Genomic DNA, 13,585 nt, shown 5'->3' on the forward strand with positions numbered 1-13,585 from the left:
ACATGATGCTATAGAGGCTATAGAGGACACTGAAGTTTGAAAACCACTGCCCTAACTAATAAAAGCTTTAAATAAAGGCTACTACTACTCCTTTCTAACACAATTCCCACATCAATGATGCATCAACATTACATTTACTTTTCTCTTTATCTCGTGTTGTGTGCTAATGAAATGATTTGTTCCTGCAGGTGCTGAGAGTCATCTGGAAGGTGAAACCAGTTGAAGGTTTACAGACAAAACAAACGCTGAAATGGGCAACTGGTGGTCAAAGGTTAGGAAATTATCACTGAATCAGAACACTAAATCGCCTTCTTCCATTTCTTTGTCTTCTCTGTCTGTGTCTTCTTCATCTTCTTCTCCTTCATCATCTTCTTTTCAGTCTTCTTACTCTTTTTCTTCGTCTTCTTCTTCGTCTTTATCCGTGGTTCATTGTCAATCTCCAAACCAACTTTACATTTGCACTCTGCCATCTACTGCATGTGTAGATGCTGCACTTGTTCAGTCGATGGAGGCAATTCAGCTCAATGTTATCTGCTTTATTTATCAGCTATATGATTTAACTTTAAAGTCTTATATTATCTGTGCTTATCTGTGTAACACAGATTATGTCAGAGTTCTCAAATGTTCTTCAGTTGTTTCTAAACAGTCTGTTGCAAAGTCAAACATGTTTCCTGTATGTTCTAGTCCAAGTCTGATCAGAAACCAAAGCCTGGGGACTTGATTGAGATCTCCCGAGGTGTCTATCAGCACTGGGCTGTGTATGTTGGTGATGACTGCGTTGTTCATGTGACAGTGCCAACCGGCGGTGAGTCTCCTGTCTGGACTGCTGCTCTCACCTGTTCTAGTCTGGAATAATATCAGCCTGCTGTCACTGTAACATTTACAGACCAGATTATCAAATTAAATTGTTTATTTGAACTGATTCATGATTAATAAACCACACACACAAAAAAGTTGCAATATTTAGTTCATAATCCTGCTCATATGCTGTCTGTTTCTCTCTTATTATTCATGGGTAAAGTCCCACGTGCAGTTTCCAGCAGCACGTCTGACCCAGGTGCAGTTTCCAACAACTTGATGTCTGTCCCAACTGAGAAGGCCATGGTGAGGAAACAGAAGCTGCAGGAGGTGGTGGGAAACGACAACTGGAATATCAACAACAACCTGGACAAGAACTTCAAGCCCCGCTCAGCTCGCATCATTGTGAAGGAGGCGCTCTGGCAGGTGGTCAAGAGGATGCCGTACTCCATCATCAGCAAGAACTGTGAGCACTTTGTGAACGAGCTGCGCTACCGAAAAGCTGTGTCCTTTCAGGTCAGTGGACCCATGTTTTTACAAACAAGACTCTTTGTCTGATTCTTTGGTTTTTAAAACTTTATATTTCCCAGAGTTGTGAATGATTTTAAAGGACTTAGAGTCAAGAAAACTCTGCTCATCATCGAACTTAAAGACGTCTGTTGCCCTCCGCAGGTAAAAGAAAAAGCAGCAAAATATGTTTTCGTGGGCCCTATCGTGGTTGTATTAGCAGCAGCAGGAGGACCAGGAGCTGCATCAACATTCTTCAGAAGACGATAGACAGACATTTTCTTCCACCTCTCCTCCTATCTGAAACTTTCCACTTTTTAATTAGGATGCCAAGATGAAATTTTCCCTATATTTTTAGTTGATTTTTTAAAAAGACTTTTAGTTTTTTTTTAAATGAGGAAGAAGTTAAATGCTAATGTTAACTGTTGTGTAACGGTAACGTTAGCTATCAGGTAATAAAAAGAGGCTGTGTTTTGCCTTGAAAAATGACCCGATGTTGCCTCTGAATTTTCATTATCCATTGCCTTTCAGTTGCTGATGAATTGAGAAGCCATGAAATGAACATTTTTAAAAAGCATTAACAGCAGCGGTATGGCTTTCAAAATCAGTGCCCAATACAATGGAGGTGAATGAATGAATTTCCAGTTATATTTTTAGCTGAAGAAGTCCACAGAAGTCCAAATGGAGGTCTATCTTATTTAGATATTGATTTAAGCTATTGGATCTTGATGAAAACAATCAATCATGGATCTTGATGAAAACAATCAGGTGTATTTAGGTGGCTGGTATTGATGAGTGAGTACACATTGATGCAGAACAAAAACTGAAGTTTGTCCTCATAATAACCATTTGAATTACAGCGTCCTACTTTACCAAACAAGCTGTCTCACATTACCTGAACATGCTGCCAGAGTCAGAGAGGGGTCATGGTATGTATGAAGATGTGTAGCCTCTAGAAAAATGCATATTCCAGATTAAAATCAACATAAAAATGTTGAAATGGCCTAAATTAATTTATAGAAACATTACTGGAGTGAGTAGACAGTTTTTTCGTAAGTTTACTGGAGGATCTACCAACCTGAATTTAGTCTGTATAAAATGTAGGTGTGCACATTGTGACGTTTGGATTACACTTTCATTGTGAAGGTAAACTTGAATAACTTGATCGCTCGCAGATGAAGTTATGTGGCTCTTTGGAGGTGTCTCTGACATTCGACTTCATCGTTAAAGGTAAGAGGACAGACTGACAAAACATTTGCATAAAATGTAATTTTTTTTGTTAGAAGACCCGTCAGTATTTGTGTGTTTGCTAAAATGTTAAAACTTGTTTATTTTGTACTGTACAGACAGTTAGCTAATGCTTTATGCCTTTATAAACTATGTTGCCAGTTTATTAAATTCACTTCACCTATTAATACTAATGTGAAACTATTTGAGAGAGGTGTTTATTGAACTTAACTTTCATTTTAAATGTTTACTTTTGGTGCTGCTGAATTGTGCTGTCATCCAGATTATTACCTTAAATTAAAACAGAAACTAAAACCAAAATGAGCAGTGGAAAAAAAATCTAAACTAAATTAAAACAAAACCTTTTATGAAAAACTCAAACTTAATTATAAAAACGCTCACACAGCCTAATCCTAACCCATTTTAGAGGTGTTCAGGTTAGTTTTTGGTGCTTTCAAACAAGGTAGGCCATGTTATGGGCTACCTGAGGGTGTTTCTATTATTTGGCCCCAGGGTTATTATCGTAAATTAAAAGTGAAACTAAATCGAAGCCCTTGAAAATAACTTGTCCAACCTGAATGATAGCCTCAAGAAAACTCAAACTAAAGAGAAACAAAACTAATTAAAATGAAATAAAGTTAAAGTCATTTCAGTTTTATTTTAGCAATGAAGTATCAGGTTCATTCATTGTCATTTTGTAACACAAGATTGCACAGGTGCGTAGGCTGGAGGCTGGTGGCTTGAGAGGCTGGAGCTCGTAGCACTCCAGTTATCAGGGAAGCCACACCCAGCCTCTGCAGAGCACCTCTGTAAACACAACAGTACAGAAACCACATCAACAGTCCCAATCATGACACATACTTTACAATCCATCTGTAGCTAACACACAATGATCACAGTTTAATCTTTACTGAACATGTTAATTTAGCATGTTTAGCACACACAAACATATGGGTGGACTTCAAAGTATGAGTTTCTGCCTTGGTTAAATCGGTGACATTAATGAAGGTCAGTGATCTCAAAATTGTTTCATTTTGTGTCATTTTTATTTCAATATTTAACGGTGGCTGTTTACCCCTTGAGGACTCAATTTACCCTGACCCCATGCCCATTTCACCCCCACCTTGGGGCAAGTTGTGCCATAGGACAACTTCTTTTTTTTTAAACTACCACTTAGTTAAACAACCCTGTGTTGTAGAATGGTAAATAAATGAATTACACAACACCCAGGTCAATGGCACATCAACATCATATATATATTTATCATCATACATGATTTGTTCCTGCAGGTGCTGAGAGTCATCTGGAAAGTGAAACCAGTTAAAGGTTTACAGACAGAACAAACGCTGAAATGAACCAGTCACAGGTTAGGAAATTATCATTGAATCAGAACACTAAATCGTCTTCTTCCATTTCTTTGTCTTCTTTGTCTGTTTCTTCCTCATCTTCTTCTCCTTCTTCATCTTCTTTTCAGTTTTCTTACTCTTGTTCTTCGTCTTCTTCTTCTTCTTTATCTGTGGTTCATTGTCAATCTCCAAACCAACTTTACATTTGCACTCTGCCATCTACTGCATGTGTAGATGCTGCACTTGTTCAGTCGATGGAGGCAATTCAGCTCAATGTTATCTGCTTTATTTATCAGCTATATGATTTAACTTTAAAGTCTTATATTATCTGTGCTTATCTGTGTAACACAGATTATGTCAGAGTTCTCAAATGTTCTTCAGTTGTTTCCAAACAGTCTGTTGCAAAGTCAAACATGTTTCCTGTATGTTTTAATCCAAGTCTGATCAGAAACCAAAGCCTGAGGACTTGATTGAGATCTCCCGAAGTGTCTATAAGCACTGGGCTGTGTATGTTGGTGATGACTCCGTTGTTCACGTGACATCGCCACCAGGCGGTGAGTCCCCTGTCTGGACTGCTGCTCTCACCTGTCCTAGTCTGAAATAATATCAGCCTGCTGTCACTGTAACATTTACAGACCAGATTATCAAATTAGATTGTTTGTTTGAACTGATTCATGATTAATAAACCATTAAAAAAACATGTTGCAATATTTAAATCACAATCCTGCACAAATTCTGTCTGTTTCTCTCTTTTATTCATAGCTGAAGTCCCAGGTATAGTTTCCAACAGCTTGATGTCTGTCCCAACTGAGAAGGCCATGGTGATGAAAGAGAAGCTGCAGGAGGTGGTGGGAAACAACACATGGAGAATCAACAACACCCTGGACAAGGAGTACGAGCCCAACAAAGTTTCCACCATTGTGAACAATGCAGACATGCAGGTGGGCACGAGGATGGAGTACTCCGTCATCAACAAGAACTGTGAGCACTTTGCAAACAAGCTGCGCTACGGAAAAGCTGAGTCCTTGCAGGTCAGTAAACCCATTTTTTACAAACAAGACTCTTTGAAGCTGTGGTGATTTTGAAAGTGTGATTCTTTGGTTTTTAAAACTCTATATTTTCCAGAGTTGTGAATGATTTTAAAGGACTTTAGATTGTCAAGAAAACTCTGCTCATCATCTAACTTAAAGATGTTTGTTGCCCTCCACAGGTGCGTGAGGCAGAAGCGGCAGCTACAACAGGTATTGTTGCACTGGGCGCTGTGGTTGTTATCGGTGCAGTAGCAACTGCAGCAGCACTCTCCAGAAATAGAAAGACAGACTGACAGACATTTTCCTCCACCTCTCCCCGTATCTGAAAATTTCCACTTTTTAATTAAAATGCCAAGATGATTTTAAAAAAATATTTTTGGATAACCTTTTTTAAAGATTTTTGTTTTTTTGTTTTAATTGATGGGTAAGAGATTCAAAGGGGTGAAAAGCTCCTTGAATCAAATCTGAATGTCCAAATCCAAAATGTAAGCCTTGTAATGTCCCATACACTACACTTCCTCTTTATTGTAAGAGCACCTCCATGAAGCTAACAATTTAGCTGGAGTTTATAAAGTTCTGTCTTCCTCTGACATTAAATTGTTTGTCATTGTTTTGAATAAAGAATAATTTGGATGATTCTGGATGGTAGTCTTTCTTTCTGCAACATTTCACGAGGCGGCCATTTTCCTCTGATGTCATGCTCAGTGTGGGAAGCCCAAATAATGTTATCAAAAGGATGAAGTCGTATGCAGGGAATCTGACAAATAGTTATCATTTCACAGCTCCCTAATCAATCAGCTACTGATAAGACAATAGATATTGAAAATCTGGGGGGATATAGGGCCATACTTCAAGATTTCTTCTATTACAGCAATTATTTTAATTATGCAACTTTTATAGCATGTATCCAATGTGTTATTGTATAAAGAATATAATGGAATTAGTTTGAAAACAGTTTAAAAGTCTTGCATTAACTTTGTATAACCCAGTTTATGTCAGAGAGTCTGCCTAGCTCAGATGTACTGCAGTTATTGCCAAACGCTATCTTTTGCAAAGTCAAACCTAATTTTTTCTGTATGTCCTAATCAAAGTCTGATGAGAAACCGGAGCCCGGGGACTTGATTGAGATCTCCAGGGGCCACTATGAGCACTGGGCTGTGTACATTGTTGATGGCTTAGTTGTTCACTTTGCACCACCCTGTGAGTCCCTCAACACAACTTGGATTGCTTGTTTGGATAAACCAATTTATAATTAATAAACCACAAATATGTCGCCATAATTAGTGTATAATCCTGTGCAAATTATATTATCATCTTTTTAATTCATAGCTGAAGTCGCTGGTGCTGGGGCCAACAGTGTGATGTCGGTCGCAGCTCAGAGGGCCATGGTGAAGAAAGAGAAGCTAAGAGATGTGGTGGGAACCGACAAGTGGAAAGTCAACAAAGACCTGGATGAGAAGTACGAGCCCCACCCAACTGATACCACTGTGAAGGAAGCGCTTGAGTTGGTGGGCACGGAGGTTTTTTAAGTTATTATTGAGGGCAGAAGCAACAGAAGCTCCTCTCTGTATAATGTAATACATTCTACCTAAAATGTGTTTATTTATTTGTTTAAGCTACATTTGTGTTATTAGTCTGTGTTAGATGTAGCAGTGGACATTGTGGCCTTTGGGTGATGCTTTTATTCTGAAGGTTTCCTGCTCCATAAGAATAAACAATCAGCTCACTGCCACACAACTGAAGTTTGGTGGTGGGCTTCTTGGAGGTGTCTCAGATATCGGAAATTGTTTAAGGTAAGAAAACAAATTGTCCAAACATCAACACAAACTGTAGTGTAACAGAGGGCTGGTATGATTTTTAGTTAGAAGAACCTGCGGCATTTGTATTATTTTGTTTATTTGTTAAAATCTTAAAACGGGGTCTATCAGGGTCGACTTCAATCTTGAAATGTCAAGTTTATTCTGGACTTTTCGACTTTATTCACTTCCTCCCATTATTTTTTCTCACCCCTGGTCCTAACACCTCAAGCTGGTTTAGAGAGCTGTAGAGTGAACTTTTTGGTGGTGGATTTAGGGTGTTTCCGTTATTTTGTTCAAGACGTGTCAGCGTAAATCAAACCGAAACTAAGACGAGCTGACCTGACAAAATGAGCAGTAACAATTGTCGTAAACTTAAGTTAAATAAAAACGAAACATTGTCAGAAAAATGTAAAACTAAACATTGAAAACATCATTTTAAAGGTGTAGTTTTTGTACCTTCCAGTGTTTCTTTCATTTGGTCACAAGGTTACTTACCGGATATGAAACAGAAACTAAATCAAAGTAGTGGAAACGTGTTTAAAACAGGAACCAAATAAAATACCATTTAAGAAAAACTAAAACTAAACTGAAACAACAGATGATGAAGCTAAAACTTTTTCAGTTTTAATTTCATGTTGACACAAAGAAATCAAAGTTGTCTTTGACACTGACACTTTATATGTAGCCCTTACAAAGACACACTCAAACTACTGTAAACTAAATGTATAAAAACTAAACCATTCTGAAAAACTAAACTAATAACTAGCAAACGAACTCTGGTAACTTCTTAAACTAAACTCAAACTAAGAAAAGTAACACCTGTTAAAAGAGTTTAGATAAAACACTGAACATTGTAATACTCATGAAGGCAGGATTTAATGCAGGACTGTTGCATTAAACTACATTAGTTTGAATTAAGTGTATTTAATAAAGTGGCTACTGAGTGTATTGATGGGGACTGAACTCACTAGAGGAGCTGTTATGATGTCACACAACATCTGGTTATAATGGATGATAGAAAATATGTCTGATTATTGTTATTACATTTATTTTCATTCACCCATTCATATAAAATGATGTTATAATTTTGTGAGTAGCACAAAGGAACTAAACAACTAAAAGTTGTAAAATGATAAATTAATGAACCTTGTAAATTGTTTCCTGAGTAAACCAGTCAGTGTTTGTCCTTTTGTGTTTTTTTTAATGTGAGATATATGAGATATGCTCCAACTCAGTGGTTCCCGAATGGTGTGGCAAGGCACACTGGTGTGCCTTGGGAATTTGTTACAACCATAGATTATTATTGTAATATACAAGGAAACAACAAGCGATGAATGAGTTTTTAATTTACTATATCCTTTGTTGTACACAATTACTTCCTCATACAGAGGCAACATCTGTACCCTAAAGAAGTCCTTTAAAAACCCTCCAGGGAGCTAAAAATAAGTGTACAGAGTGATTAGATAACATGATGCTATAGAGGCTATAGAGGACACAAAACGTTTGAAAACCACTGCCCTAACTAATAAAAGCTTTAAATAAAGGCTGCTACTACTCTTTTCTAACACAATTCCCACATCAATGATGCATCAACATTACATTTACTTTTCTCTTTATCTCGTGTTGTGTTCTAATGAAATGATTTGTTCCTTCAGGCGCTGAGAGTCATCTGGAAAGTGAAACCAGTTGAAGGTTTACAGACGAATCAAACGCTGACATGGGCCAGTCACAGGTTAAGAAATGATCACTGAGTCAGAATAATAAATCGTCTTCTTCCACTTCTTTGTCTTCTCTGTCTGTGTCATCTTCATCTACTTCTCCTTCATCATCTTCTTTTCAGTTTTCTTACTCTTTTTCTGTCGTCTTCTTCTTTGTCTTTATCTGTGGTTCATTGTCAATCTCCAAACCAACTTTACATTTGCACTCTGCCATCTACTGCATGTGTAGATGCTGCACTTGTTCAGTCAATGGAGGCAATTCAGCTCAATGTTATCTGCTTTATTTATCAGCTATATGATTTAACTTTAAAGTCTTATATTATCTGTGCTCAAATGTTCTTCAGTTGTTTCCAAACAGTCTGTTACAAAATCAAACATGTTTCCTGTATGTTCTAGTCCAAGTCTGATCAGAAACCAAAGCCTGGGGACTTGATTGAGATCTTCCGAGGTGTCTATGAGCACTGGGCTGTGTATGTTGGTAATGGCTGGGTTGTTCACGTGACATCGCCACCAGGTGGTGAGTCCCCTGTCTGGACTGCTGCTCTCTGATACGGACCTGTCCTAGTCTGGAATAATATCAGCCTACTGTCACTGTAACATTTACAGACCAGATTATCAAATTAGATTGTTTGTTTGAACTGATTCATGATTAATAAACCATGAAAACAAACATGTTGCAATATTTAGTTCATAATCCTGCTCAAATTCTTTCTGTTTCTCTCTTTTTGTTCATAGCTAAAGAATCAGGTGCAGTTTCCAAAAGCTTGATGTCTGTCTCAACTGAGAAGGCCATGGTGAGGAAACAGAAGCTGCAGGAGGTGGTGGGAGACAGCAAATGGACAATCAACAACAGCCTGGACAAGATGTACGAGTCCCGCTCACCTTGCATCATTGTGGAGGAGGCGCTCAGGCAGGTGGGCAAGAGGATGAAGTACTCCGTCATCAGCAAGAACTGTGAGCACTTTGCAACAAAGCTGCGCTACGGGAAAGCTAAGTCCTGGCAGGTCAGTGGACCCATTTTTTACAAACAGGACTCTTTGTCTGATTATTTGGTTTTTAAAACTCTATATTTCCCAGAGTTGTGAATGATTTTAAAGGACTTTAGATTGTCAAGAAAACTCTGCTCATCATCTAACTTAAAGATGTTTGTTGCTCTCCACAGGTGGTCCAGGCATCATTTATTCCTGTAGTGGGCGCTATCGTAGATGCAGTAGATCTCCTCCATCTCCTCTCCGGTCAAAAGACAGACTGACAGACATTTTCCTCCACCTCTCCCCTTTTAAAATTGTCCACGTTTAATTGAGATGCCAAGATGATTTTTTAAAAATATTTTTAGATAATTGTTTTAAAGATTTTTAGTTTTTAAAAAAAGGATTGATAAGAGATCTAAAAGGGTGAAAAGCTCCTTGAATCAAATCTGAATGTCTCTGAAGTCCAAAATGTTTATTGTTGCCAATACATGATAAGACAAAAATGTCTTAGACAATCAAAATGAGCTAATTATATATCACAGACAGCCTTGTAATGTCCCATACACTACACTACACTTCCTCTTTATTGTACGAGCACCTCCATGAACTCAGGGTCATGATAACTAAACCAATTCATCACTTCTGTGCTTGACTTATGACATGTCCCTGCTGATTGTTTGACAATTTAGCCGGAGTTCATAAAGTTCTGTCTTCCTCTGACATTAAATTGTTTGTCATTGTTTTGAATAAAGAATAATTTGGATGATTCTGGATGGTAGTCTTTCTTTCTGCAACATTTCACATGGCGGCCATTTTCGTCTGATGTCATGCTCAGTGTGGGAAGCCCAAATAATGTTATCAAAAGGATGAAGTCGTATGCAGGGAATCTGACAAATAGTTATCATTTCACAGCTCCCTAATCAATCAGCTACTGATAAGTAGCATGATTTCTTCTATTACAGCAATTATGTTTAATTATGCAACATTTATAGCATGTCTCCAATGTGTTATTGTATATAGAATATAATGTAATTAGTTTGAAAACAGTTTAAAAGTCTTGCATTAACTTTGTATAACCCAGTTTATGTCAGAGAGTCTGCCTAGCTCAAAGTACTGCAGTTATTGCCAAACGCTATCTTTTGCAAAGTCAAACCTAATTTTTTCTGTATGTCCTAATCAAAGTCTGATGAGAAACTGGAGCCCGGGGACTTGATTGAGATCTTCAGGGGCCACTATGAGCACTGGGCTGTGTACATTGGTGATGGCTTAGTTGTTCACTTAATGTGTATAAAAATACAATTAAGATATGAGACAAAACTCTTCTAATATTGTACTGGAAAAGAGATGTGTGACATATTTTAAAGTTCTAAATTAATGCACCAAAGCCTGAATGAAACTGGCATCAGCTGACTGCAAACACCTCCATGTTGGAAAAACAATCAAAATCAAAATATGAATATCTTTAGTGTAGGCCATCAGTGCATCATCCTCTGAGAACAAGCTTCAACAAGAAGACAGGGCTGTGGTAAATCAAAAAATGTGTGCATAATAACACATAATAACACATAATAACACTACAACACTTAGTTCTGATATAAGAGTCCTCCTATAAATCCTCATGACGGTCAGAATTGTTTTTGTTATAATCTTCTTTTTAGAGAGATGTTAATTAAACTCTCATTTTGGAGCCTGCAGTTTTCTGTTAAAATGTTTGGTAGTGTACTAGTAAGTTTTTTAAGTTATTACTTCACTGAGGGCAGAAGCAACAGAAGCTCCTCTCTGTATAATGTAATATGTTCTACCTAAAATGTATTTATTCATCTATTTATTCAAGCTACATTTGTGTTATTAGTCTGTGTTAGATCTAGCAATGGACATTGTGGCCTTTGGGTGATGCTTTTATTCTGAAGGTCTCCTGTTCCTGAAGAACAAACAATCAGCTCACTGCCACATAATTGAAGTTTGGTGTTGGGCTTCTTGGAGGTGTCAGATGTCGACATTATTGTTAAAGGTGAGAAAATACATTGTCCAAACATCAACACAAACTGTAGTGTAACAGAGGGCTGGTATGATTTTTAGTTAGAAGAACCTGCGGAATTTGTATTATTTTGTTTATTTGTTAAAATCTTAAAACGGGGTCTATCAGGGTCGACTTCAATCTTGAAATGTCAAGTTTATTCTGGACTTTTCGACTTTATTCACTTCCTCTCATTATTTTTTCTCACCCCTGGTCCTAACACCTCAAGCTGGTTTAGAGAGCTGTAGAGTGAACTTTTACACTGGATGCATGTCCGCTGCGTTTTGACTCAGCTCCGCCGAACAGCTGGAGTTACGACACCGAGGAATTCCCGCGATAATTACATAATCCCGCACGACCGCAGTTATATGTATGTGTTATAAACACAACATTGTCCTATGGGACGATAGGCGAACTGAAGGGGATCCAATGATCCGAGTAGTGATGAGCTGATGAAGTCTTTAATGAGTCTTTAAAGCTGCACTCTGTAGTTTTGGGGACGAAATGTTAATGAGAAGAGAAATATGTTTATTGACTGATTGTTTAATGTCTAAACAAACAAACTCTCTTTGTTTTCATGACTGAATAAACTGAATAAACAAACTGATCTTAAAGGACAACACAATTTATACTGTTTTACTTTGTTTATATGTGGTGGACCCTGCCACCTTTCTAGCTTCAAACAGTGTTCTGGGACCTTATTTTCCTCTGAGAGCAGCTTGTTTATTCACTTATGGAAAAAATACATATTTAGATATAGAGTTAATATAGAATTTGTATTATTACCTCATTAATATTGTAAATATAAAAATTCTGAGTTTGAATTTCTTCTTTCGACCCATAGTATATAGTATACAATGCATTTATAGCCAGAAAATGACTTCTGATACTTGAGTTCATTTATTTTCAGAATCATTTCATTCATATATTCAAACAACTGGTATCCAAAAGACCCGATGACATGACGTCACTCTGGTCTCTTCCGGCTGACTTTCAGTTGGTTTGCATTTTTTCTATAGCAACAATAACAACAAGCATTCTGCAATAAGAATGCTTGGTGAAGATCAAAGGAAGATCGAAGGAAGATCAAAGGAAGATCAAAGGTGAATGTATCAAAGACACAGTGATGACAGTCTAGAATGTTGAAATGTTATAAATAGAAGAGATGACTTTATATTTGCCATTTGTGCTCAGACCACAGTTTAGTTCAGACACATCTCTTTGTCGCAATGGAACGTACACAGAATAACAGAAAGCAAGGTAGGAGAGGAAGAAAAAGAAATAAGGAAGATAGTTCACAGGAGAAGAAAGTAGGAATAACTGGAGCTACAGCAGCTTTGTTTTCCCATTATGGACACTTGCTCTGTGATGAACCTGAAGAGGAGGCTGAAGTGCGGACTTCTCCCAGCAAGTCCTCTCAAGACACATCGCAGGAGATGAATGAGTTGAAGAATCTGAAGTTAGAGGAGATCGAGGATCTGAAACCACAGCTCCAAGCAGTCCTTGAGACGCTGCACAACACTCAGACTGACCTTGCGCGGCAGATTTCCAACAGCAAGGACATTCAGTTTGGATTGGAGAAAGTGAAGGCCGAGAATGCAGGCGATAAAAAGGAAGAGGACATTAAATTAGAAGTCCATGCTGAAAGAGAAGAGCTTGAGACTTGTACAAAAGCCAAACAACTGGAGGCCGATCTTGTATTTGAGAGGGCTCAAGTTCAGATGCTGGCCAAGACAGAGGAAACAGCTTGGAAGATTGTAGAAATATCCCAGGCTTCCCTAAAAGCCCAGCTTGAGGAGCACAGAGAGGAGACCAGGAAGATCACATCTGATCTCATTATGGCTGGTTTGAATGAAGTCAAGCAACAGTTGCAAATCTATCTTATGCAGTGGCAGGGGGGAAAGACATCCCTCATTCAGGCCACAGAAGGCTTCAAGAAGACTGTGCAGGATGTGCAACAGGAAGCAAAGGAGGCTTTGGAAAGATCTCAGGCTTCCCATCAAGCCCAACTTGAGGAGCACAGAGAGGAGACCAGAAAGATCACATCTGCCCTGAAAAAGGCAGAGGATCTGCTGGAGACTGAGCAGCTCTGCTGGCAGCAAGAGAAAACCTCCCTGCTGGAAAAGGCAGATGCCCTGAAAAAGGCAGAGGATCTGCTGGAGACTGAGAAC

General features: G+C 38.2%; 1 protein-coding gene and 1 long non-coding RNA gene across 2 annotated transcripts; both read left to right on the plus strand.

Annotated features, from left to right (window-relative positions):
- Window positions 1-265: 265 nt before the first annotated feature.
- Window positions 266-1,316, plus strand: LOC141012787 (uncharacterized). Its single transcript, XR_012180408.1, has 2 exons — window positions 266-805; window positions 1,022-1,316. It is a non-coding gene; the product is annotated as an uncharacterized lncRNA (long non-coding RNA).
- Window positions 1,317-1,556: 240 nt separating this feature from the next.
- LOC141013369 (phospholipase A and acyltransferase 4-like) lies at window positions 1,557-10,163 on the plus strand. The gene is made up of 6 exons (XM_073487072.1): window positions 1,557-1,930; window positions 2,481-2,535; window positions 3,822-3,898; window positions 8,823-8,943; window positions 9,162-9,430; window positions 9,589-10,163. Exons 3-6 carry the CDS (start codon window positions 3,884-3,886, stop codon window positions 9,676-9,678), a joined length of 495 nt encoding a protein of 164 aa, XP_073343173.1. The 5' UTR covers window positions 1,557-1,930; window positions 2,481-2,535; window positions 3,822-3,883; the 3' UTR covers window positions 9,679-10,163.
- Window positions 10,164-13,585: the final 3,422 nt, after the last annotated feature.

This window comes from Pagrus major, chromosome 18 (genome assembly GCF_040436345.1).
Source record: "Pagrus major chromosome 18, Pma_NU_1.0".
Classification (NCBI taxonomy): Eukaryota; Metazoa; Chordata; class Actinopteri; order Spariformes; family Sparidae; genus Pagrus; species Pagrus major.

Coding starts and splice junctions, on each gene's coding strand:
- LOC141013369 (XM_073487072.1), top strand. Junction 8,944..9,161: donor CGTGACATCGCCACCAGGTG/GTGAGTCCCCTG, acceptor TTTTGTTCATAG/CTAAAGAATCAGGTGCAGTT. Junction 9,431..9,588: donor GGAAAGCTAAGTCCTGGCAG/GTCAGTGGACCC, acceptor TGCTCTCCACAG/GTGGTCCAGGCATCATTTAT.